This window comes from Rhea pennata, chromosome 12, assembly GCF_028389875.1.
Source record: "Rhea pennata isolate bPtePen1 chromosome 12, bPtePen1.pri, whole genome shotgun sequence".
NCBI classification, from domain to species: Eukaryota; Metazoa; Chordata; class Aves; order Rheiformes; family Rheidae; genus Rhea; species Rhea pennata.
Genome location: NC_084674.1, coordinates 427,864 through 454,608, shown reverse-complemented (window position 1 = coordinate 454,608; position 26,745 = coordinate 427,864). Strand labels below are relative to the sequence as shown.

The window sequence follows — 26,745 nt, the reverse complement described above, 5'->3', positions numbered from 1 at the left end:
CCGGCGACCCGCACCCGGAGTGGGAGCCTCCACACGGCGGGAACGCAGACGCAAGTTTCAAAGGACAGTGTCCGTTTCAGCAACAAGCAAACAAAAAGCCAAAAAACCCACTGCAACTTATTAGAAATGCATCATGCTTTGCAACCAAAGTAAATCCTTTTGTTTTTTGGTCAGTGAGAAGAAACGTACTGTGCGCATTCAGCGGACGATGATACTCCTCAGAGTAGTCTTATCTCTAGTCCCCCCAGGAGCAGACCACTCCCGTTTCGGGAAGAGTTAAATGGAGGCGAAAGGCAAAAGCGGGAGGGATATCCCAAGCGCCGAGCACCAAGCGCCGAGCCCAGCGCTCTGCTGAGCCCACGAAATGCGAACGGCAAGAGGCGAGAGCGGCTAGCGCAGGGGGACAGCTCGGCGCCGGGGGCACCCGGCCCCGCCGCCCCTGCGATACCTTGTCCCGGCGGGGCAGCCGCGCCCGCTCCCAGTGCATGGCTCCCGGCCGCCCGCATGGCTCCGCCGCCGCCGCCGCCGCCGCCGCCCCGGCCCCGCCCCGGGGGGCGGAGCGCGGCCCCGGCCCCGGCCCCGGCCCCGGCCCCGGCCCCGGCCCCGGCCGCTCCCCGCTCCGCTCGCCTCGCCCCCGGCACGTCCGCGGCGAGCAGGCGGCGGCCGCCCGGAACGGGCCGCTCAGCGGCTCGGCAGCGGGAGGCGCCGCTTCCTTCCACGGTGTCCCAACGGCGGAGGAGGAAGGATGACTTTCTTTTCACTATTTTTACGGCTTCAGCAGTGAAAAGCCCATTTCACTTTCGTTTCCAAATCACCTCACCTTCTCACGCACAATACCACTGTGTTTACAGCGCTTTAGTGATATGTTGAAAGGCAAAGCTTAAAAATTATATTTTTCTTATGTAAAAAAAATAATCTGTTTCAGCTGGTTTAAGCCCACGCAAAGCCAACCATACACTTTGGCTGTAGTAGAAGCAGAGAATAGTCCTGTCAAATGCTGGATGGACAGGCTGCAATTCACGCCCTGTGCATTTAGCAAATTCATTATTATGGTGCTCACTTCTTTTTCTCTCTGGGACCAGCAGCTTGATTTGAACACTGGAGAGCATCCCACACTATTCTATATAAACAATGATTGGCCAACTCACAGCTTACTCTCCAACTGCAGAACACATTCCCGTATTTGTCTTACAAATACATACTTCCCTAAGCAGAAAATACTATCGGAATTAACTATATCCCTCTCTTTAGTTTCAGTATCCTACGTTTATGATTTGTTCCAACACAATTAATACCCTGCAGCAGACAGGCATCACTGTCCCACGCTGCAGCAGCACCAGCTGGTGCAGAGCAGGGTCAGCGCAGCTACTCGCGGGGAGCTGAGCTCTGAGGTTCTCCGCTTACTGCTGCATCAAATGAAAAACTGTCTGACACATGAAAAACAAAACAATTCTTTTCTAGAGGAGTTTGGTTGCTGGAAACCATTGAATATCAGCTTTGAGTTTGTAGTGACTGCAGAAGTATCAGCTATTCTCTGAAGCACCCTTAATTGTAGAAACTCTGTATCTCTGGATAGATTAACGGAAAAACAGTGCTAAGAATTCATACTAATTAGTGAGACCAACAATAAAGTGGACATTAGTGCTGTCTGGAGAATATTCTATCCCTGAGAGCTAGGGATATACATATTTGAGACTCATATACAATCAGTAAGCTATTGTTTCTTGAAATTTGTAATTTCATTACGATTTTCCGAGGATTGTCAAGGATCTGATTTCTTCACATGGTTGAAAGGGAAACAAAGATCCTGCGTTCACAGGGCTTGCCGAGCTACAGTGTTGACCAGTTCCCCACAGCAAGTGCTCGGCTCCGCACTAACAGATCCTTACGTGCGATATGCACAGCCCCATCTGCAACTTCTCCAGCTCGGCACAGTCTGTAACACAGCACAGGGAATGGACACTTTATCTTACCGTTTCTCTTAATTGCCTTACAAAACTAGCTGGCTTCTCAAAACATACTCTGTCAATCCATTTGTAAAGATTTATATCTTATGGAAGGAGAAGGAAGTTTTAGTATTAATGGTAGATGAAAAATTAGAAAGAACCCACGATTTGATTGTAAATTTTTCAAAAAGCACTGTGAAATAACTGATCCTTTTCCATGAATACATGCTTCTGTCCCTGACAGCAGCAGGGGTGAGCGAGGTGGGACAGGTCCGGTCCCAGAGGCAGGCAGAAGGGCTGACCTGCGGGGCTCCAAGCTCCTCTGCAGCACATCTTCGCTCCCAGCCAAAATTCGCGCAGTTCAGTCTAGTGGAACAAAATGGGATTTCAACACTATTTTGGGGGAAAAAAGTACCTGTGGGCCTAATTTAGTGCAAGTTGGGTTTAATTCGGGGGGGAGAGGGAATGATTACGATAGACTACAATAATGGACATTTCTCTTGCACATCAGTTGAGTTTTGTGAGAGAAACATTTTGTGAAATCTATCAGTGAAATGTGGAGAGAGAGGTTTGCTCTCTCTTTTCCCCTTTTAAAGTCAATTGCCTTCAGCAAATCTCTCCAGGTTATTTTCCTCTATCTGTGAGAGAAAGTAAACTAGAATAGCTTTAGTAGAATAAGTCATCTTGTGATAATCATTTTAGAATTAGGCAGCTATGTGGACATTATTCTGGAATGATATGAAGGTTTTTTTTTTTCCAATTAAAAAGTGAATGATTGTACAGAGTGCTATTCTGGAACAGAAACTAACATAATTTAAGTATTTTCTCTATATTGGCCTTAGAAAGGAAAGACTCAGCACAATCTGCGTCCCTCAGAACACCGAGAAATGCTGGTGATACATTATTGATTTAAGATGACTGGCAATCTGTCCCAAAGAGATGCTGGTAAATGAACTATAAATGCAATGCTCAATGTGTGTATAAAAATAGGAATTACAATTCGATTAGTCAAGTCTCTCTTGCAATACCATTTTCCAGCATACTGAGTCAGTCTAAACACAGACCCGCAGTGACCTCCTACCAGGAGGTATACTGAAAACTGCTTTGGCATCCTCCCATGAATCAGACAGCATCACGTGAGGATCTTGTTTCTTTGTCCTCTCTAACATCTTTGGATGCTCTAAGAATTTTTGCTTGTTGTAAAATTCCTAACACTTAAAAACCTGTCATTTTTTTTACTATCTAGTAAGAGGGTTTTTTATGTATCTGTTTTGCAATACAAAGGCAATACAAAGAACCTAAGCCTTTTGTTTTTGCTGAAGAATATATAAACACAAATATTAATTGAAATGTCTTTCATCTTCTTTAAGAACTACTTTGGTAAATATGCATATTAAAAAGCCATCCACCATTATTTTATTTTATTTTTAACTAGCAGGGCAACTGGATTAAGCAAACAATAGCAGAACTCAGATGGTGTCTAGTTTTAGGAGGTCTCTCAGCTCCTGTTTCCTCCTCCCTTATCTGAAGCTTTAAAAATGTGACTGCAAAGTGTCATGTTATTTGGATTAGTGTCATGTTATTTGGATTAAAAATATATAAGGCAAGGTGAGAAAGGGGAACTGAGAACGATAGCTATGGAGAGGAGTTTGGGAAGGGGACAATCAGTTACTAAGATAACCAGATTAATCATATTTCCCAGTGACTGGACATTCTCTATAAGTGGTAATGAAAACTAATCACTAAATTATTCAGAAAGAGAAGTTCTTTCTTTGCCCACGGCACTGAAGGCAGGGCAGCGATACCAGCAGAGCAATCCAGAGGACTCACCAAAGGCGCCAGGTTCGATTTCCTGTTGGAAAGCCTGCTTGCTCCAGAGCGTCAGTGCAGGGAGAGCAGGACGGGCGTGCTGCGGGTGGGTGGACAGATCCAACAGATCCCCCCGCAGTGGTGGCAGGAACCACTAAGATTGCAGGAAGAGCTTCGCACCGGGCAGGCAGACGGCGGCGTCGCCTCGGCCGGGCGGGAGCAAGCACGGAGGCTCCGCTCGCAGCACAGGACCGTAAGCTCATCAGTACAGCGAGACCTGCAGTTACTGCCTTACGGGGAACAGAAGTTGGAGGGGAGGGGGGCAGAGGCCGCTCGTGTTGGGCCACGTCTGCGGGAGCACAGCACTCCAGAGGGGTGTCTGCCCGAGAGCCAGGGCCAGGCTGCGCGGGACGCCGGAGGAGGCCACTCTCGCCGAGCAGAGCTCTGCAGGGTCCGCGGGGCCGGCGAGGCACGCCAAGCGGCGGCGCGGCTCTGGCGCGCGGGGCCGCGCGGCCTCCGAATCCCAGAGCGTGCTCTCTGTCTGCCGCAGCTAGTAACTGGACGTTCGACACAGATAATTGCCTTCTGCCTCTCCCAAGTCTCTTTACAGTTTCAGCTGAATACAGAGTTATTCATTCCTGCCTAATCTGCTGAGCAGCAGCTCTGAAGTCCACACTGACAGATTATTTTAAGGTACCTTTATACGAAATTTTAAGTACCAGAAAAGGTGAGCTTTGGAGGAAAAAGCAAAACAAAAACCCACGGACACATTCATGCAAGCAAACAAATAAAATAATGAAAAACATAAACCCTTAAAACCTTTGCAGAGAACAACAAACAAAAAAGGGTAGCTTTGAAAAGGGTCAGCTATAAAAATGGTATCAAAATCGCTTTGGAAAATATTTTACTTCAGTGTTAAAATTGATCCAGCTTCCCCCACAAAACATACTTTGTGTTTTGTATTTTACAAAGAACGAGAAGCTTAGATGTCCCTAGGAAAAAGTTTTGTATCAGCAGGCTCCTTTTTTTTGTTGTTATTGCTAGTTCTAATGAGCTTTTAAAAAACACTTCAACAAAAGAGGCAGAAATTTTTGGGCTAATCCCCATTCCTGTAAAAGTGGTGGAACTACACACAGAAATGCCAAAATGTAGCACTAAAAATAATCCAATATCTGATGCAAACCAGTGAAACTTAGTCAGACACCTACTGTCCAACAGGCTAAGCCATTCCATTGCTATTTAAAAGTAATTTAAAAGTAACAGAAACAAGAAACCACTGACGACTGTCTTTCAGCAAAACCGAGAGAAAGAAGAGGTTGGAACTCCAAATTTTTTTAATACACAACACTTTCAGAAAGTCAGATGACAGCACCCAGTTTTGGTGTGGTCTCCTATGAAAGGGTCAGTCATGTCTGCGGATGGGAATTACCATTTCTGTTACTTGAGGACATTCTCCCTTGCATGCACATCAGGTTTGGTCACAGGTGCTTCTGCAGTGTTATGCATGTACTGCTTGCTGTAAGATACTCTACTCCATGCTAAAGTTGATCATGGTCTACTGCTCATGGAGAAGCCACATGCCAGAGAAAAGGAGGCTTTTTGTGTGTGTGTGACTGCTACAAACCACAGCCATGAATGGACCTTGGTAAATTCTCATGTTTTCAATGGACTTACTCCTGTACATGTCAGTGTAGAATACTGTATATTTTTTCCTTCAAAGAGCACAAAGATGGCAAACTGCACTAAGGAGAAGACTTAGAAAAAGTACATCTTGATACTGTTAAGGTTCAAGTCCCTTTCAATTCAAGAAATTCTGTGAGTAGGAAGATACCTGTAGAAGAGATTACTGAGATTACTTATAACGCATGATTCTCAAATTTAGCTTTAATTTGCTTGTTTCCATCCCAACGTTTTGTAGCTGATATTAATTATTTTGATGAGGTAAAGGTGGCTTAAGGAGAATAGCTTACACAGCTTTAATGCAGAAGTTACTTAAAGAGTAGTAGACAAACACCTATTCAGCGAAGCACGTGTCAGACAAAACAGAATTCATCTTCTGGGTGGGGGGCTACAGTTGCCACTGAATTAGTACTGAACCCAAAATTCACATTAGCTCCAGGAGTCCTGCACTTCAAGAAGAGCTGTCTTTCAAAAGAGGTATGAAACTGAAAGGCCTGACAACCTATGGTTGCAGAAAAATCAAAAGTGCAGATGCAGGGACAGAGGTGTTAACCTCAGTGTCTTATATGAAACCCATTTCAGGTAATTTCACTGTAATTTCTCATTTTCCCCTGTGTTTTTCCTCATTTCCCTCTACTTCAGTATTTGCACAACACAGAAATGACCTCAGTGTAACTGCGTATCTGCATTAAATCATCTAACTGCACATGTTCATATGCAGCCATGCACAGAATGCCTGTGAGGTACCGCAAGGAGATGTTCAAACATCAGGCGTTACTATGAGGTCAACAAACACAATTAAATATAATTGGTAATCAACAGACAGAAATCATCATCCAGCACAAAACTTACAGCACATAACTCCTTAAGCAATGTCTAATCAAGATTTTAGCAACCCTACTGTCAAATGAATTGACAGTACCTAATGCCTTTACTGGATATGATAAAAACATAGTATATTGCAAAAATAACTGTGGATCCCAAAGAAAGCAAAAAATATTATACAAATATTCTGCCTCATCCACTTGGGTAGTATGACAAGCTATTAATGATCTACAATTTAGATTGATTTTTAATACACTTTGCTTCTTGAAGAGTATTACATTTGTAGGTACATGATTAAAGATAAAAACTTCAACCTGCTACCCTTTTAGTCTGTTTGGTGCAACATTGCCATATATTTGATATGACCTTTGATTCTCTAATCATTTCAAAATGCACATTTATATCATTACAAATCCTGTGTCCCGAAGGCCTCATAATTCAGATACACTAGTGGATGTAAGGGAGAAGAGCTCTGTTCATTCACCTCTAAATTAAATACAGACCAAAGATCCAAATACCGCAGCACTGAACCACTCCTCGGAACACAACAGTGCATTCCGGTGTCGAGGACTGGAGAGAGATTGTAGCCGTCCACCTTCCCTCACTGAATGCCCAGAGCAGCATATGCTCTCTGTATGTAACACAGGTCAGGGTAGCATCTGCCTTGGCTTTACTGCCAAAAGGAATACAAAATAAAAACAGAGGAGAACAGGTCCAATGTGATTTCTCCTGACACACTCCGCACAGTTATCCTGCAAAATTTTATTGCCTGATTGAACCTTCAGAAACTACAGCAGCTTTGCATTTTAACAAGCTCCAGTCCCCTGACCCACAGAAACCTGCTGGTCATCACTGCCCAGCAACTGTTTTGGACAGTCCCCATTACACTCCTAAATCCAGATCAAAAGCAAAACTGGCCAAATAAAACATATGAACAGATGGACAGCCCAAGAAAGTATTGCTGGGTATTTTTAATATTGCAGTTAGTCAGACAGATTTTAACTGGGGTTTCTGAAAGAGAAAAACAATCTTTGCCTGTGAGTAATTAACTCTCAAGATGGTGGGAAAATCATCCTTGCTATGAGAAAAATATAATGAGAAAAAAATGAAAAATGACCCTGAAAAAAATTACTTCCAAATACAATTCTTTTGCCTGCCTAAGATAATGGCTAGAGTGAGGCACCAACCCCGATAACACCAAAAGGAAATGTCTTTGCAACTTACTCATAGAAATTAAACAACTAAGTGATGATTACTAAAACGTTTGTGCTGGCATGCTGCATCTGCCAAGCAAAAGCAAGCCAGGCATTTCTCAACATTCCTGCGTGGCCAGCAACATCCTCACTCTGTAGAAAGGGGAAGAGATGGCAGATAAATAACAAGGGACAGAAGGGCTACTGGGCAACAGAGCAACACTTTTCAATATGCTTAAGACCTGATTTAATGTTCACTTCTTTCAGTGGCAGTGCCAAGTTAAGCAGCTTCTTCCTTACTCTGCACTGGGGTACAGAAAGAATAACTGCTTGTGGGGCTGAGTGGTGAACTAACCTGGGCACTGATCCATGTTAAGAATAACTCAGAAATACGGAACTTGGAGATATTTCTATTCTCAGTAAGCTCCCACACCTGGTTTACCAGAAGGCTCCACAAGCAGCACACCACCGGGACTGCAGGAACACTGCAGGAGGCGGAGAACGATCAGGACCTGTTTGACTTGGCCCTGGTGCCAAAAGAAACGTGCACCAAGCTATGGCCTGAGGCACACGTACACAGATCCTACAGCTTCGTACCTCGCAAAGCTAGCTGCAGCGTGGCTCTCCCATGGGCTCACCACCTACCTAATCCTATAGGAAATGAAGACGTGACTTCGCTTGCTGGTTTAAATGGTAGGAACAGTTTAGCTATAAAGCAACCAGTTGCACTTCCCTTGTGTTTGCCAACTGCAAAAATCCCAGAAGGGGATCAATAATTCAACTTCACAAATTGCTGGAGGGGAGGGACAGACTGCTGAAGACAGTAGCTGCTGTGTGACACTTTGCTTGCTCTGTCAGAAGTGATTGTGTGTGGTGTCCGTCACAGACAACTTAACTCATTCCACAGCGAAATTTCAGAAAATCTTTATTAGCATAATAATATAATCATTGATCAGGATTATTCCCTGGAGCATAGCATTTCCAGTTCTTACAGAGCTAGACTCTAGATTTTCCCACTTTATGAATCTACCTGCCTGGGGCCCTGTGCATCTCAGGAAGGAAATGCTATCACTTATTAACTGGTTAAGAGGTAACTGAAGCTACAAAACTGACTTACAGATTTCCCAGCTGTAGTTAATGCATATGCACCCCTGACTGTCCATCAGTCAGGAGTGAGTGGGCAGAGACAAAAAAAATACCACGTAAGACATATCCTCCAACAGGATAGAGATACACAGGATCAGGTATCAACTCTGCCCTCAAGTACTTACATCCTAAAGGAAGAAGTGAATATGATATAACATAGCAGAATATGTCCCTGAAGGGGTCTATGGATCTTTTAATTCTTTAAAAAAATCTAGTTATTTCTGAAGACATTACCTTCTTGTTTTCAAACACACTGCTTCTGAAAGCCTAAGAAAAGACCTTGAATGCAAAGGAATAAGGCTTACTGGTCCAATCCAGTAATGGTTCTCCAAAGCTATAGAGCAGTCAAGAAGAAAATCAGCTGTGCAACGTGAATGAATGGGACAGTAATGCTAGCATTATGGGTAAGGCACATCCAAGGGACTGAATCAAACGATCTGAATGAAAAAACAGGAAGGAATTGAATTATATGCAAGAGCCTGCAGGAACCTGATTTTTGAGGTGAAAGAGGATGACACAGTAAAAGAGATGGCCAGAGTACACTCATGGATGCTTATTTTAGCAGCTGCAGATTTTTAATCAGGGAGGATTGCCAATCAGGCCAGAAATTACAATAATAAGGATAGGAAATGAGGTAAAGCGGAACAAAATTTAAGTACAGAGATTGGGAGGAGAGGGTGGATCCAGAAACAGGTTTAAACAAGTTTTTTTCAGAAAGCGACTATGTAAAGTGACAGGGTTTTTTACTTATTCTGGTTTCCCCAGTATGTCCAAATCACATTTCATTAACTTACAGAAAAAAAGATCTTTAACATTTCCGAGATAATATTGTTTGTTTGCATCATGCTTCAAGCTGCTATCTGATAAATACAGATTATTATTTCATCTTCCATATTCATTAGCAAATAAGAGAGTTTAATTTTCAGATAGCAAGTTAAATTTGACTTGCAAAGTGACTGAGCAAACTGGATCTGGAATCTGAGAGAACAAATATTCATCTTTACAAGAATGTCTCTACATGATCACTCCGTGTAGAATAACCACACTTGAAAGGAAAGATTCCCTCCCTTTTTCAGAAGATTTTTCTCAGTTGAAATTTACTATCTCCATGTAGTTTAAACAGCTCACATAGATGAGCTAAACTACATTCTACTTTCCCTTTTACCTAACTTTAGGAATAGTATTTTTTGCAAGTCTTTCACAGAGTACAACTGTAACCAAAATCCACCCTAAAACACTATTTCAGAGTTAATGTAATCAACAGTTTATACTAAATAATAAATATTTCAAAATAGTAGGATTCACATTTCCTGTGAATATATTTCTTTGCCATTCCTATATACCATTTCCTGATACATTGTTTCCTCACTTAAAGCCTTTCCAATCTAACATACTCTGAGGGCATCAGCTAATATTACATTTGCCAGAAGGCAGTGCAATGGAGTTGGCCTCAGAGATTCCTTTCCTGTTTGGATGTAGTTTTAGCTCTAGTTTGCTGCTTATCTCTAAATGCTGCAGACTGCTCCTAAGTTAGTACCCGCTAGAATCGTAAGATCGCTCAAAGTGGCAAAGGGAAGATTTAACTCCACTTGTCAAGGACAACCGAGGGCTAATTTAGGCCGGGTAGTCCGTACCGCACAAAGGACAAGCTGGCCATGCAGGCCCCCGCTGACCTGTGCATGTGTGGCACGTGTGCCTTCACAAACACGAAAGAAGAAAATTTTAAGTAATGAGGCAACCAAGAAAATGTTGGATTCAAGGGACAAGGAACAGCCAGCAGAGTAAGGGAACACTGTACCTGTCTAGAAGTTCATGGCAAACACTGTTCAAACTAAATACCTAAATACCTGCAATACACTGTTCAAAATCAATACGTTGCTTTTGGTGTTCTTGCAACAACCAAAAAGTTTGATCTGGAACTCCATCTACAGACAAATCTTACTGCTGACACTGCAAGAGGAACTGGTCGCAGCAGCAGTATCTGCATATCACAATGTGAGAAGCTTTTAAAACTATACTCATGGCAAAACTGCCCATATCTAACTTAGCACAGAACGTGCTATTATATTCTCACCATTTCTCTTTTCAGCTCTTAGGAACTGATGTATTAACCTGATTTTATACATGCCAAGATGCAGTGTAGGTAGATGTATCAAACTGGATTGTGGAATATAAATAAAAATCCCTCTTTCTTATTGTTTTCTCCTTTCACTGCTGTCTGCACCAATTCAGCTCTTCATTTCTAACAGAGCTGTTCCCAAGAGCCACCTGTGTGTCACTTTTATTATGGAGACTGATGAATGCAGTGAGTTAAAGAACACCTCCCAGGACAGAAGATCCAGATTTGCCCAAAGAAAAATAATGAGTCGATTAAATAAATTTGATTAGACATATGTGCTTCAAACATGGCATGGTAGTAACACTACGCGATTTATCACCCACATCTTCTGCAGGTCATAGCATAACCCCAGACAAACATCCCTCTATGGCAAAAGCAAAATGTCTGGATCCTGTATTTCTTTTTTCTCTGAATGTTGGAGTCACAATGTACTGGACACCCAATTGCAAGAACTTGAAGAGAAATATCTCCTATTTTGCATACAAGATCAAAGTCTCAAAGCCTTATTGTCTCTCTTCAATATTTAATGAATGTGGGGAAAACACAGCTTACTGTTAACACAGATTTGCAAAAGGGCGATGCCTAGCTACATCACTAACAAACCAAAGCAAAGCAAACTACTTACTCATTTCTGAAGGTCACTGACTCTGTAGGAAGCTGTATGCTCTTACTCTTTTTTTTTTTTTTTTTTACCTGGAGCAAAATATGATTCTGCAGTTTGTTTACTACTTCCTAGAAATATACGTGGCACAACTGAAATAGCAAAACAAGAGCTCACACTTAAAAAGCTGCTGATCCAAAGATTTCTCTCTCTCTAACATTGCGACTGCTTTTACCGGCCCTTCTTTGATCCTTCATTGTATTACACAAATCAAACCCCCAAACAACAAGAACAACAACAGCAAGACCTAAAACAACAACAACACATTTGATCTTTTATAAATTGCAACACTCACTCAGACAGGAGCCCTTTTCATACTTCCCACCTTCCAAAGCGAAGAAAAGCTGTATAAAAACGACCACAGCCACAGCAGTGCCTGGAGAAGAATGCCGCATTTCCAAGACCAATGCTATAAAACGAGGTCAAGTGCTACTGGAGATTTAAATAAAACAGCCAAGTAAGCCGTAGTGATGCAGTTCTAACGGTGCTGCATGATCTCCTCACCTTCACAGGCTCACAGAAGTCCCTTTCGCAGCACACGCAGGTACAGCAGCACCACATAAACATCGCCGCATGGCCATCTGCAGCGCTCGCCCCAGTGCTAGGTACTGCTGGGACAGCCTCCAGCACTGCCTCCTCCGCTCCACGCATCTGTGCGGCGGGGAGGGCCCTGGGCACTGGCTCTATAAACAGAGCGCCTTTGCCAAAACAAGAATCGCTGTGTGCAGAGCTCCCGCGCTGCGAGGCAAGCAAGCAGCCATACGCAGAGCTTACGCCCAGGTACAGCAGCACCTATCCTTCAGCTGGGAGCTTTCGGGTTAGACACAAAAAGGGGTCAGCACTGCTAGCTTTAAAGCTACAAGGTTTTCTATCCCATGTCCAACACATGACATTATTTTTTAAACTGCAACATTGAGCCAAAAAATCAGACAGGATAACAAACAAATCAGTAGCACAACAACAGAAATGAGATGACACATGCACTCCCGAGCACACACAGAATGCTGGGCTTGGTAGCAAGATTCAAACGACTGAAAATGGAGATTCAAAGATGCACAGCACACAAATCCATATATAAAGTATATGCTGTCTTTATATCATCACAGAAACACTACTATTTGAAAGTCACTAAGTAAAAATTTCAAAAGATTAATGTGATCTCCTGTGAGGTTCAGATTAAATAGTAATTGTCATATAAGGACTCAAGCACAGAACTGAGAGCCAGGAACAGCATTTTAAGCACGGTTTCATTGGCGCAAGAAGAAACCTCACTACCTTTTAATCATTACCCTCAACATTCCTGTTAAAGTGTCTTACTGTCATATTTAGAAGATGTAAAGCACATGTTCATTATTACCCTGTTTGCCACAGCCAGAAACATGGATCCTCTGCCATCAAGCCCTGCTCCAAGTCCTGGACACTCAGCCCCTCTTTTTTTTTTTTTTTTTTTTTTAAACATCATCCTCACTCTTTTCTTGGTTTCTTCTCCCCCTGCTCTTCTCCTCCTTCTCACTCACGCTTCCTGTTTGCAGCAGCAGATTTATTAGCCACCTAGAATAGAGAAATGATCTTGAATTTGAGCTATATGAATCTAAGTCTGAGAGCTTCAGAACCATTAATTCCGAATTCCTCTCTGCACAAGGTGCTACCAAGGCTAAAACTGTAGGAACCACCAAAAATGTCAGAAGTAAAATGAGCTTTTAAAAAGTTCCCTACTGCTTTAGTTATGCAGCATGTTTGCTGGCCCTTTGGGCCAGATGCCTCTTAGAGAATCTAACAGACATTATAGTGGTTGGGTTTGGTAGTCTGGGTTTTTTAAATATTTTCTTAGTTTGTGGTAATGCACAGATATGTACAGTTTTGACTTCCTCATACTGCTTTGCAAAGTCCAATCACTTCTGCTGTGAGGAAATTCTGCACTGAAATGCTAATTTGTAAAATAGAAGTTTCAATAATATAGCTGAGGAGTAGACTCTTGGCTGATTCAAAACACAGGCAACATGGAGAAAAATATTCCCAAAAGTAAAATTTCATTTTCATCAGAAAGAAAGAGGAATTAAAACTTGAAAATGTGTTCTGTAGGATGCAGAATCAGAGGAAAAAATGTCTAAAAAGCATCCTGTTAAATACTACCGGTATCTCAGATGGCATTTCAGAAAAAGCATTAAGATGAAAGAGCCAATATATTGTAGGGGAGTCAGGAAAGGAATTGAAAATGAAAACATGACATGGGAAAAGAGCAGTAAAGTCTGACAAAGTATGTTGGTGTGGAGATACTAAAAGATTATTTCCACAGAAGTGTTCTGTGGACATTTCTGTCACATTAGGAAGCTTTCTATCTAGGATCATATTGTCAGTATACAGGGTTCATTCTGAAATAGAGAATAAAGGATGTTAAGGACAAAGGATGAAGGAAAAGGGATAAAGAAGCTGGCAATCAAAACGATGTGTGGTGCAATTTTCTTGGACTGGGCTGCACACAGCCACTGAACAGCCATTGTAATATGTGCAACACGTCTTTGGTACGGACACAGGTTCTGCAGCAGAGTTTACAATCATTTTGCCTAGCAGAGCATGCAGCAACAAGTGCTGGTGTTGCTGCAGCAGTAATGTCTGCTCCCAATCCCATTCTGCAATGCATTGCAGCAAAAGAAGTTGCCTGAAAGTCATTTGTTGTGCAGCAGGCCTGTACATTAGGTAAAGAGCTCCCAAGAAGCACCAGTATAATATCTGGGCAGAAATGTGCACAGAATTGAATGAAAACAAAACCAATATCATTAATCATATTAACATACAATCAAAACCACAGTGGGCTGCCACGAAAATGATTGCAAACACAGAAATCAGAAGAAACTTAATTCACTTGACATTTATATTACCATTTCTCTACAGATATACTCAGTCAGTGAGGTTTAAATAGTAAGAGAGTTTCTAAAAATTGATTTACCTTATTTGGAATTTTAGACAGAGAGAGTCTCTGACCACTAGAAAGCACAGTTCTAATAAATGACTTACAGAATACAATTCATCAGAGGTGTTGTAAAAAAAGCTTTTATTTTTATTTTTTAAAAAGGCTTTATTACTCATTTACCTTGCCCAAATCAGGATCCCACCCCACATCTGCAAAAATCTTTTAAAATAACCCATCATCTATGGCATACAAAGAAGGGTTTTTTGAACTTTGTTAGCTATGTTTCAGACCAGCTAAAGGTAAAAGCCAGGCCAAAAGGCATCCACTTTGTTGCAAGAGTCAAGTGAGAAATCTCATCTAAAAAAAGCCTGTCCAGCTAAATACAAAGACTACAAAAAATTTTTTTTCTACTTGTGCAAGTTTAGAGTGTGTAACAGATTTTGAATCCCAACCTACGCAACTACAAGAAATTAAGAACAAATATCATGACTTACTTTTTCAAGGAACCATTTTACATTCCTAGGACAGATTTCATCCAGGGAAACCGTATATCTACTGCAAAACCTCTAGATTTTGAATAGATTTTTTCTATTAATGATAGAGGATCCCATCTAAAACAGGTGAAGGGGAGAGAAGCTGGAATTCTTTGTGCAGAAACAATGTCATTAACCTTAGTTAGGAAATAATTTATGCCAGGTAAAACCAAGCCTGATTCATAGGAATTCTACTGCTATTCAGCTAGATCATTTCAGCTTATAAAGCAATAAACAACTATGTGAAAATACATGAAAAGACATTCATTATTCTACTTAACATAACCAGAGAGTCCTCATGAGCTTTACAAAACAATAAAAACAAAAAACAACCTACCAGGCTGAATATCACCTCCATTATAAAAAATCAGTTTCATTCCTCATTGAAGGGGAATGCATGTTTTCTTCTTTGAGTTTTGTTACTTAGATTCCCCAAGGTAGTCACAATGCACTGACATTCACTACTATTAAAAGTAGAGTTCAGTTCCCACAAACAAATGGAAGCATCTTAAAACGAACACCAGTAGCTCTTCTTCCACGTAAACATAATTCAAACAGTCCTGGAAGTTGTAACCTGGCAGCCGATATCCACAAGCCTTTCTGTACTGCTTCCCTACAGATGGTCATGCTGCCTCCCTCACCGTGGTTCTCCATAAGCCATGCACGAGGAAAACACCGCCTGCAGAGATTTAACTACCGCAGCAGAAGCCAGATGACTGGATCAAGCCTCTCACTAACGTGGAGGGCACACAGACGTTCCCATGCATTCAAGCCAAGAACAGAAAAGTCTAATAACTCAGGAGACATCACTGGGAAAGTTAGAGAAGAGCTCACTCAGAAGGTGGAAGGTGTTGAAAGCACTAAATGTCCAAGCCCGCGTGCTCCAAAATGATCTGTCTGTGCGCCTTCCCTCAGCTCCAGCCAGCGAGTCCTAATTGCATTAGCAGCAAAGGAGACGCAATGAAGGGGAGCTCACTTCCTTACTGCAGCATCTCTTTCCTGAAGTTACTAAGTAAGACTGAAACTGGAGGGAGAAGAGATGAAAAAAAGAAGGCACATGAGTTCTGATGCGGCTTAAAAACTCCTGGAGATTAGATGCTCATATGACTGCTGTAACAAGAAAAGAACTCTTTCCAAGACTACTTGAAACCAAGAAGTTTAGGGAAAAAAGTTAAGGCTAGATCCATATATTTGGTGGAATCTGAATGTTGCCAAAATTAAATAAGGAAAAATATGAAGTAAGAGAGAGAAATTGAGGAAAACTTGAAAATTGATTTGTCATCATACCTTTGTTGTGCTGTTGCCTAAAATGGTGCTTAAACTGTGAAGAAAAGGTGACTTCCACCTCCCACTCTCCCCAACCCAGAGTATTTAAGGTATGTGAAGCATCTTTCTAGAACACCCCAGACGCACACTTAACTGATAGGGAAAGAAAAGAGCATTAGCCAGCTCATCATAGCAACAGTTTAATAGTACACTCTGCCTCTAAAATTGGGAAAATTAAGTTACAGTAACAGGGAAGAAAAAATAACTGAAGTAGCAGAAAAGTTTAAGCAGGCAAAATACAATCAACTGGAAAACTAGGCCAGCATCATAGCAGGCCATCCTTAACTCTGGCTCCAAGTCTTCACCAGACACAAACAGCAAAGGCCTCAGGACTGTCTCACACTGGAGGCAGCACCGGGCACCGCTCAGGCGCAGATGCAGGCCAAGGCTACTGTGCAGCTGCTGCATCTGCACCACTTACCCCTGCAGTGCCACCCAGTGCCCTTCACCACCACCCTCCCACGAGGGCTCACTTATCTGGAGAGACTTCCTGGAACTGCACCAACATGATGCGGCTGCAGGTCACAGATAACCACAAATGTTGGGAGCCGAGGAGGAAAGAAAGGATTAACCCACTCATTGCTGAAAGCAACCTGAAGCCAAACATTTGAGGAAAGTGCAACTAGAACGCCTGTACTGAGGACGTATTAGGTGTGCTAAGCAGAATTCCAGGTGATTCAAAGCTCACAATGCTTTGGGTAAGTTTAAGAGAAAAAATTTATTTATTTGTTTATTTATTTTTTGGTTAATCCAGTACTGAAGCTAGTCATCAGTTGATTAGGCTCCTGGTTTTGCAATACTTGCTTAGACACAGGTTTTACTTGTGTGCAGGTCCCTTTGTTAGTGATTCAGGACGGATTATTAAAAGGCCAAACTAGTGCATGTAGCACTTCAATAAAAGAGGAATGAGCTGGAGTATCAGCCCTGTTAACACTCTCTTTCTAGGTACAGAAAAGCTGCAAGGTTGTAAAATCATGATCAGCTTTGAATCTTCTGCATCAGGTTCTGTACAGGAAGGACAACAGGTAAGAGAGAGCAGAGCAGGAAAGTCAAGTGAGTGGTATCAGCCAAGTAACAAGGTGGTAGAATATGGGTACTTGCTATCAGCACATCAAATTACAAATATTAGAGTACACTTCCCAGAAACACAACATGATCCAATATAATATGGAAAATAATTTCAGACTCAGCCTACTCTCATGCCAAAGTCATTTATCATTCTGCATTAAGTGCAGACAAAAGCAGTCACAAACATTATAAAAGCTACAAGATTCTCAGAGGTCATGGACTCTTGAACTACATATACAGACACAAGTGCAGGACAAACACGCTCATGCAAAACCGCACACATAAGACCGCACACATACTAAAAATCAGGCTAGACCAATAGAAACTCATCAGTTTCCAGGTACGCAAAGAATCCAACAATACAACTTCTGAACAACCTGTTCCACATGCCAGGAAATTTTTCATACTTCAAAATGTAATTATAAAAAGAGAAAATTTTGAGTTAGTTAGGTCAGGGAAAAAATTTCACCTGTGATTTGTCCTCAAATGGGGCATTTTTAATAGGAACATAGCCCATAAATTCTGAATTTTAATTGTGGAAATCCAGTTGAGGAACCTGCTTCTGCCACTATGTCACTTTCATTAGTCTCAAGATCATTACTTCAGACCGAGGATCTCTTTTAAATGTGAACATTGACGATGCCAAGTTTTTGCCCACAGAGCAGTGGAGTCTCCATCCTTGGGAGATATTCAAAAGCTGTCTGGACATGGTCCTGGGCAACCTGTTCTAGGTGATCCTGACTGAGAAGGGAGGTGCACCTATGGTCCCAAAGGTCCTTTCCAACCTCAACCATTCTGTGAACGGTAGACAATTACATAGGGAAAAAACAGATGCAGATGAAGAAAGAAAGCTGAACGGGGGAGGAAGTACAGTCCTCAGGGAAAAGCTACACTTCTGCCTCCTGTACGGCAAGTTCCAGAGAATTAACTAAGCAGCAGCAGCAACCAGAGCTGAAAGGAGACTAGTGGGTGGAAAGTAGAGTGCGTATACATATGTACTTACTAGTGAAGGGAGAGAAGTTTGTGCACACAAGTGCGTATGTGAGGGGAAGGAAGGGAGGAGGGAAGCAAGGGAACAATTGATTTTTGAAATCAAGAGGACTTGCTAGGCAGCCAATATTTTTTAAACAAGTATATTTTCTTCAGTAGCTTATGCATGCATGCATATGTTAGGTTTTTATTCTCTTAAATGATACACTCACAGGAGTGACTGGTTTCTAAATTAACTCAGTTTCTTCACCATCATCTACTTTTTATGCTTGACTAAAATTCTGGTTGTACAGTGTCAATATTTATTCCTATCTAAGCTAAAAAAAAACATGAGTGTTTACCAGACATATCAGTGCATATATTACTCTTATTCTCTTTCAGTCGTAAAATTGCAAAATTGCTGCACATTTTGTTGTAGTTTTCAATTAATAATTTGTACTTTCTGGTTTGGCTTTTCTGTGGGTCCAGCCAAAGAGGCACATGCCTGCGACTAAGAATGGAGCACACACACTAAAAGCAAAGCTCTCCAAAATCAGTGAACATTGCCAGATTTCAACTGGGACAAGCTTAACGTAAGTCAACTCATTTTGAGGACTTCAAAAAGAAAACATTCTTGTTAAAGTCCAAAGAATTTGTAATTCTACTGATCTGCTTGAAACAAAAGAAGTTCAGTTTTCTTTTAATTAAGCTAAGATACCCCCCCAGATAAATCCAAAATTACTGTATTTTTATAGAAGGAGTACAAGACATGCACATTAATTACCATGCATTACAAATCATTTCAGTTTCACTGTTTAGACAGACAGGAAGATCCTCATTCAGCTTAACTTCGTATCCAAAGCATGCATTCCCTAGAAACATTGATCTTCAGATACTATCTGACACCTCTTAGTAATGCTACAAAATATTCTTTTTATAGGACTTGAAGCCATCATCAATAATTGTCATCTTTTTTCCTTTTTACTTCCTCATTCCTGAAGGACTATTCACTTCTGTGGCATTTTCTCAGTTGGGTAAATGGGATCCTTAATTTTGGAAGCTATATGAGAGACACGGTTCATCTCTTTAAAATGTTTCACCTTGGTTTGGGAAGGGTTATGTGATAAGATGATGAACAGTAATGTTCTCCTGTCTTACAGCCTCTACAACTGCTACTATTGATTGAAGTTGCATCGTTGATTACTTGCAGGTTCTAGTTTCCTTAGTGTAGTTTTCCTTGCACAAAGGAGTAAAGGGACATAAGCTAATCTGTTACAAATACCAGTTTGATAAAATAGGTGAGAGAAAATAAAAATAGGAGAGACAGAGAAACCTCATTTGTTGCATTCAACAAAACTTTTGGACCCACAACCGGGTATTCTCTCTCTAATGACTCGGGAAATCCTCCCCCTCCTTTTTTTTAAAGCTACTATTACTGTTTTTAAAGCATGAGGGCTGTAATGCAAAGCATAACCACCTTCAAACCCCTCTGACTTTAAAAACTTATTTGTCAGACAAATAAAAGAGATATCTTCAGAATAAAATGAGCAACACGACACAATGATAAAATCAGAGTTTATAGTGATGGTTTAAAATGGGGCATACTACCTACTCTTTCTCTTCAGAGTTGGTAAAGCAATAAGCCTGCATGTAAGCCTGACGATTGCAGTCTACTACCTACCTATCAAGTAGGTAATGACAACTCATTTCGAAAATACGATCTGATAAGCCATTTCAGTCCAGATTTTGTGCCCCTACTTAGCTGCTGACAATTTTATAAGCACTCTGAGCTGAACAAGGAAGTCTCTCTCTCTCGATAGGAGATATTTATGTCTTCCAGGGTCCTAGTGCAGATGGAGACCATGAAATCAGGCTTTGGCAAGTAGTGGAAGGAACAAAGAGAGTTTCAAAAGAATGTTATTTAAAAACCCACTTGAATCTTTGCATCTGTTTCAGCAATAGAGAATATTAAATATTTAAGAGCACTCAGAGATTTAGATGTTCACTTCCAAGTTTTGTCCAGATACAGAAATTGATTATACTTTACTTTAAATTGATAGTTTCACTAAATTTATACAAAACTCATAAAAAATTATATTTATATCTGAATCTACCCAGTGAACTAATTTAAGAAATTTGGCGCAAGTAAGTAAATAGGCGAAAAATTTTAATGGCTTGTTACCACTAAGCATTCAAATGAACACAGTTCACTGAAAGCTAAAGGCGTATGATTTGCCTTTACTGACTAGAACTTGATAGAGCCAATGAAGAGTTAATAGTGAAGCATGGTTATTCGCAGGATCAATAATCTCAGTGATATAAGAAATCTTGCATAATACTTTCTGGTTAATCATGTGGTGATTAGTAAATTTCTGCACTGCTGCAAGAGAAGCTAATTACAGATGTCTGGGCTTGACCCGTAATAACCCCCCAAACTGAAAGCTGAGAGCCTGTTCCCATGCTCACTGCCTGGAGACAGGGCTGAAGTCCCCCTAACTTTCTTGCCAGCAAGTACAAACTACAAAACCATGTGTGATCATAAAAACTGCAGTAACATAACAGTGTCAGGGAACCATTTGGATAAGAAGCACTTTAAGCTAATGCATTATTTAACATTTACCTTCTAATTTAAGCTCCTAGACTTCAAAGTCACTGCACAGAATTGGAGTTCCCTTCCTCTCTACATTTTCACTGGGATAAAGTTAGTTTTGACTCTGTCTGCCTTTTATAGTTTTCCCTCTAAAGATGCTCCGAGTAGGACTTGCTTTCCTTGCTACTCTTCACAGCTTCCAGTTTTAACGACCACAAAAAACCCCAGCCTTTTCTCTCACACACACCTTTAGAGAAGTATTCAGAATGTTTCTACCAGCACTTAATATACAAGGAAAAAAAAGCAGAGCGAGAGAAGGTTAGTCCAAATACTATCTCCTCTAGCATGTCTACTTGTTTACTGTGTAGAGCTGATGTGAAGTGGGGGAAGTCTTGGTTGCATTTTTTGTAACTAGTTTAGCACACAATACCATATACTCTGAATCTTAAGAAAGAGGTTGTAATGATGCATTCAAAAACTAAAAAATACTTCTAAATGCCAGTCTATGGTCAAAGTTATAACTAGCCAGTAGATGGCTCCATGAACTAGCTTAGCAAACTTGTGTATGAACAGGTGGACCACCCTTTAGGAGACTATCAACATTAAGGACATTTTCCAAGGAATCCTCATCACTACTACATTAAATTATCTTTGCCTCACTAATGGGAGATGGGAGAACTCTTATAGCTGCCTGCCAAATTGCTACTATGACCAGATTTGCCTGTGCACTTAAATCATGACACCCATTTAGAAAATGGCTTTTCAATATTTATAACCGAGTGTGGAGGTTTAAAAGTTTTTGCTGTCCTTGCTAAAATTGTATATTCCACCTGTTCATGTGATGATCCAACACCTCACTTTATACAGATTTGTTAGTGCTGCAGAAACACCACTTTCAGACACACAACAGGACTTTAAAGACTTCTATCCAAAGGATGCGGATAACTGTACATGCAAAGCTACAGCAAAACTGCATTCAATTCATTGAAAGAGATATTGGTGCAAAAGGAAATATTAGTTTGTGTGTATAAGATCAAATCAGAAGTTTGCTGGTTTTGAATGGAGAACACTTGTTTATTTTCTTTTTCCTCCTCACAAGAAACCAATTGTCCATGTGCTATTAGTGAAGCTGGATCCTGCTTACTTGCAGGCTCTGCGTTCCCCTATTGCCCCGCGACATGCCTGTGAATGCATTCCTGAGCTCCCTTGTGTCAAAAGACAAACAGTGCCCCTGAGGAAAACATCTGGAGAGCTGGGGCCACATTAGTTCAGTGCTGGCCAGGCTCTGCTCTGGAGGCTCTCCACCTGGGCCAGCAGCCTGACATTACTGTAGCAGCTCTTCCAAACTCTGATCCCCTCGTGCCACTTTCCTGGCTATCCAACACACTCTCCTCCACATTAGCCTATGTATTTTGATGGGCTTCCAGTACCTCAACTTAAAAGGCACACAAAAATAACAACAGAGTACCACAGGAAGCTCAGAGGTGATCTTGGCCAAACACCACGAAAGCAGGTGAGGTTAATGCACCTCCGAGGTCGTTAGCCCTTAGCTGTGCAGGGTGGCATGTCCGAAGCTGGCACAAACCCCTCCCTGGTGACTGCCCTTTTGCCTACGGCTCTCTGGGCAAAGGCAGGACGGAGGCCAGCCGGGACAGCTCTCTGGAAGGGGAAGATAAGTTCACTAACCCTCAGTCTCTGCTTCTTTTGATTCTGCCAGATACTGGCCTTGCTCGGAGAGATCTAGGATGACCACCTGCACCTAAACCACAGGTGAGCAGTGGGGGATTCATGGGCTGCTCCTCCTTCGTGGCCATACTGAGTATAGCCAGGAGGGACAGCACAGAGAAAATAATGTTAAACACAGCAGACTGGTAACCTACAGCAAGAAGGGGCTGTGCTGGGACTGGAGCACTTTCCCCTCCAGTGGCCAGGCAGGCACCAGGGCTGGAGAGAGATGATAAAAGGACCCTTGGGGCGAGGACAGCGCCTGAAGGAAAGGACCAGGTTCCTTCCTGGGGAGGACATAAAAACTGAACAAAGACGTTTTCGGCTGTCCTGATGCTGGGCGCCACTCAGCTGCTTGCCTTGGCTGAGAGCTGACGACAGCCCATTAGGGCAGGCACCACCATCAGCACCGCCACCTGCCGCCCCTGTTCTGGGGCACAACCCCGGCGGCACAGCCCAGGCCCTGCGTTACCTTTGCCTTCCCCGAAGCGGCGGCGGCGCGCGGGCCGGCAACGTGCATGGGGGCCAGCCCGGGAGCGAGCATCCCCGCGCTCACCGCCTGGCGGCTGCCCGGCTGTGTGGAAGCTTCCAGAGCCCCAACGGCCGCCACACCAGCCTCGCTCCCCACCCCGCCAACGGCCGCCACACCACCTGCCTGCCCCAACGGCCGCCACACCACCTCGCTCGCCCCCCCCCAACGGCTGCCACACCACCTCCCTGCCTGCCCCAACGGCCGCCACACCACCTCACTGCCCCCCCACAACGGCCGCCACACCACCTCGCTCCCCCCCCCCAATGGCTGCCACACCACCTCGCTCCCCCCCCCCAATGGCTGCCACACCACCTCGCTCCCCCCCCAACGGCCGCCACACCACCTCCCTGCCTGCCCCAACGGCCGCCACACCACCTCCCTGCCTGCCCCAATGGCCGCCACACCACCTCCCTGCCTGCCCCAATGGCCGCCACACCACCTCGCTCCCCCCCCAACGGCCGCCACACCACCTCGCTCCCCCCCCCAATGGCCGCCACACCACCTCCCTGCCTGCCCCAATGGCCCCCACACCACCTCGCTCCCCCCCCAACGGCCGCCACACCACCTCGCTCCCCCCCCAACGGCCGCCACACCACCTCGCTCCCCCCCGCCAACGGCCGCCACACCACCTCGCTCTCCCCACAACAGCCGCCACACCACCTCGCTCCCCCCCCAGCAGCCTCGCTCCCCCCCAACAGCCGCCACACCACCTCGCTCCCCCCTCAACGGCCTCACTCCCCCCCAACAGCCGCCACACCACCTCACACCCTGCCCCAACGTCCACCCCAACCTCCGCCCCACCACCCTGCCAAGCTTGTGCCCTCGCCCCAACTGGCCGCCCCAATGGCCACCCAAGGACCTCACAACCCCACCACCCCATGCCGCTGCCGGCCCTGCACACCCCCACCCCGAATGGCCGTGCGCCCACCGGCCGTCTGCACACTGCGCGACATTACTGCAGGTCAGCAGAAACCACAGCCAAGGCAAAGTGCCCAGTCTGTGCAAAGGATTCAGTTTACCAATAACACTGCAACCTAAAAACTGCAGTTATGAAATGGAAAATTGCCAAGTAGGCTTGGGGTTTCATTCCTCAGTTCCTTCACTCTGGCATGTAAATCACCGCGGTGCCCAGCGCAAGACAAACCGATACCGATGATCCCCCTCCAACTTTTTAGCTGTAATGCCACATTTTCCCTAGTAACAAGATGGAGAGGCAGGCAGTCATGCTTCAATTCACTTTCATTTCCTTTTAACAAAATCTCACTTGTCAGCTTTCAGTTTTATTGGATTTCTGTGTATCAAATCAATTATTTCTGGTTATCACACTGTTTAGATTTTCAAACTAGCAAACCTCATCCTCTCACACTTTTTTCCTATTAGATAATTTAGAAAAGCAAAATAAAATGAAACCATCAGTAAGTTTCTTGGTGGTTTTACAACTTTCCCCATGGCAGGCTGACGCCCCTCAAAGCACGGCAGAGACCCTGGACGCGGTCCTAAGCGGCCACGTGCCAGTGACAAAGTTGAAAACACGAAGCAGCGTGTGGACACCTGGTACTTCTAAAACTTCTACAAAAATCCTTACAGCAGAAAAGCTAATGAAACTCACCGATATCAGCACACAACATTCAGAAAGCCCATCTGCCGGATTTGCATAATACAGTTTATGAAGTAAACTCTCAATTAAGATACACAGTCAGAACCAAGAACATCACAGAGGAAAGCAGATTCCCCGTGCGCCATAGACTGCACAAAGACAGCACGGAGAAGGCTCCCTTAGGCTGGACCACAAACCCAAGATGTGAAGGAAAGCTATGAGCAGGACTCGGGCTATATGGAGAATTCAGACAGAAGAAAATGCTGTTGCTCTTGCAACTTTCAGGGTAAGTCCTGAACAAACTATGGATTCAGTTTCTCTGTGCGCTCAGGCTTCACAACGTGAAAGAGGTCATGCTGAAGTCAGTGACTGGCATACAACAATCCTATTTATTCTTTTCTTTAGAAAAAAAAGAATAATTTGAAAGACTTAATTGATCAATTAATTCCAAAAGTCACAAGCTCTGACAAACTTTGCTCACGGTGATCCTATCCCAAAGTTCATGAAATTACATCATCCCAGCCCATCGTATATGAGCAGAAAGCCACATGATCACCAAATGATCTCAAGATGTGTTCAAGCCTAGTTCACTGAGAGACAGCAGGAAATTCTATCCCTTCCCACAGTCTATAAAGGCAATTAGCTATCACAGAAACTAACTTTTTGTTTGTTTGTTTTTTCAGGTTATTTTCATTTTCTCCATCACACTTCCCTAAATCATCATCTCCTTTCCAAATACTGTTCTAAAGGTTACAGCATACATGACTTGAAATCCAAAGTAGATGCATTATTGACAGAAGAGAAATTGCTAAATTGAGAATATCTTTGGAAACAAGTTCTTGATAAAGCAGGAAGCATTAACTTTTGCATTTCTCACTTTAATCTATGCAATTAAACTTTTAAATCAATGAACTACTCAGCAAGATACCACTGTCTTTAACCTTTTTTCACTATTTTGAATACCACTTTACTCCCATTGACAGTACCAACTTTTGGTGTTGCTTTATGCGTTTGAACACCTGAAGAACGTGCTACTTCTAGGTCTGCTCTTTTAGACAACACTCTTCTTCCAGAAGTGCTCTCATCTAGTATTGGCCTTGATAGCTAGCACCTTTACCTTCACTCTTACACTCAAAAACTGTGGCAAACATCCCTTGAACCTACTGTGTCATTTCCTCATCAAGAGACTGTCCTCAGCTCGCTTTTGCCTCGTCAGAACACTTGGTCTGTGTGCCACCTGCCTGCCACTCTTCCTGCCCCTGTGCTCAGTGCTGGTCCAGGGTACACGCAAATCTAACTAGCAATTAATAAATTGCTCAGGATATGGCCCTTGTTCTGTAAAAAATGAACCGCTGTTTGCCCTGACTATTTAACAACTATTTTCTCAGAGTCAAGGATAATAATGAAGCTTCCAATTGACAATATTCTGCTAATTTAATAGCTTGGGTCAGTGTGAGGAAGCTGCATGTTTTGAATAGTGGAGACAAATCCTGCTGAACATTTGGCATTTGCTGAACAAAGAACCCCTGTCCTGGCCTGAAACATCTTGGTGGCCATGCTGAAACCGGAACATCAAAGTAGTATGAAAAAGAGGCAAACACTAGTCTGTTCTAGGGAGAAAAAAAAAAATCTCACAACTCAGAATTGTTTTCAACAACAAATACATAATTCCTCCTTGTAGATGATCCACAAAAGGTTTTTTAAATGTAGCCCTGTGCCATTTTTCATTCACAATTCATGAAAGGGCTCACATAAAGTGTCCTTTCCGCCACACAAATTTTTCCCTTTAACCCACATTAAACTATAAGAATACAAACATCAGAAAATCTGATCTTTTCCATTTTTGTTGCAGAAATATTACAGATCCAAATATTTGCAACTGAACTGAAGACACAAGAAAGCTGAATTTTTAAAACCCAAAGTATTTCTCATTGAAATTGAATACGTACCACAAAAAAAGCTGAAAACATATCGACTAAAAATAATTTCTCCTTTTAATAGCTCAGCTGTCACTTATCTTTCGTACTACTTCTCCAGGCACCTTAGCCTAGCTTTGATAATCTGTCTCATACAAAAATACAAAAACTCTTCCTTGTAAGTTGCAAAAAGCAAAAA

The 26,745-nt window shown here is 42.8% G+C and overlaps 1 protein-coding gene and 1 long non-coding RNA gene across 10 annotated transcripts in view; one reads left to right on the top strand and one right to left on the bottom strand.

The window, feature by feature from the left end:
* The window catches only part of TMCC1 (transmembrane and coiled-coil domain family 1), a 118,521-nt gene that overhangs the window by 12,281 nt on the left and 79,495 nt on the right, over positions 1–26,745 (bottom strand). Inside the window, exon 1 of one of the 9 annotated variants that reach the window (XM_062585163.1) lies at positions 449–532. The exons of 7 other annotated variants lie outside the window; for them this stretch is intronic. In XM_062585163.1, coding sequence (XP_062441147.1) covers positions 449–487 — 39 coding nt within the window. In that variant the 5' untranslated portion in view covers positions 488–532. Of the gene's footprint in view, positions 1–189; positions 429–448; positions 533–26,745 lie in introns of those variants that run through there. One more of the 9 variants, XM_062585165.1, reaches the window with a different exon arrangement.
* On the top strand, positions 16,708–25,524 carry LOC134145573 (uncharacterized). The gene is made up of 6 exons (XR_009959646.1): positions 16,708–16,847; positions 17,095–17,174; positions 18,676–18,779; positions 22,494–22,546; positions 24,488–24,916; positions 25,314–25,524. It is a non-coding gene; the product is annotated as an uncharacterized LOC134145573 (long non-coding RNA).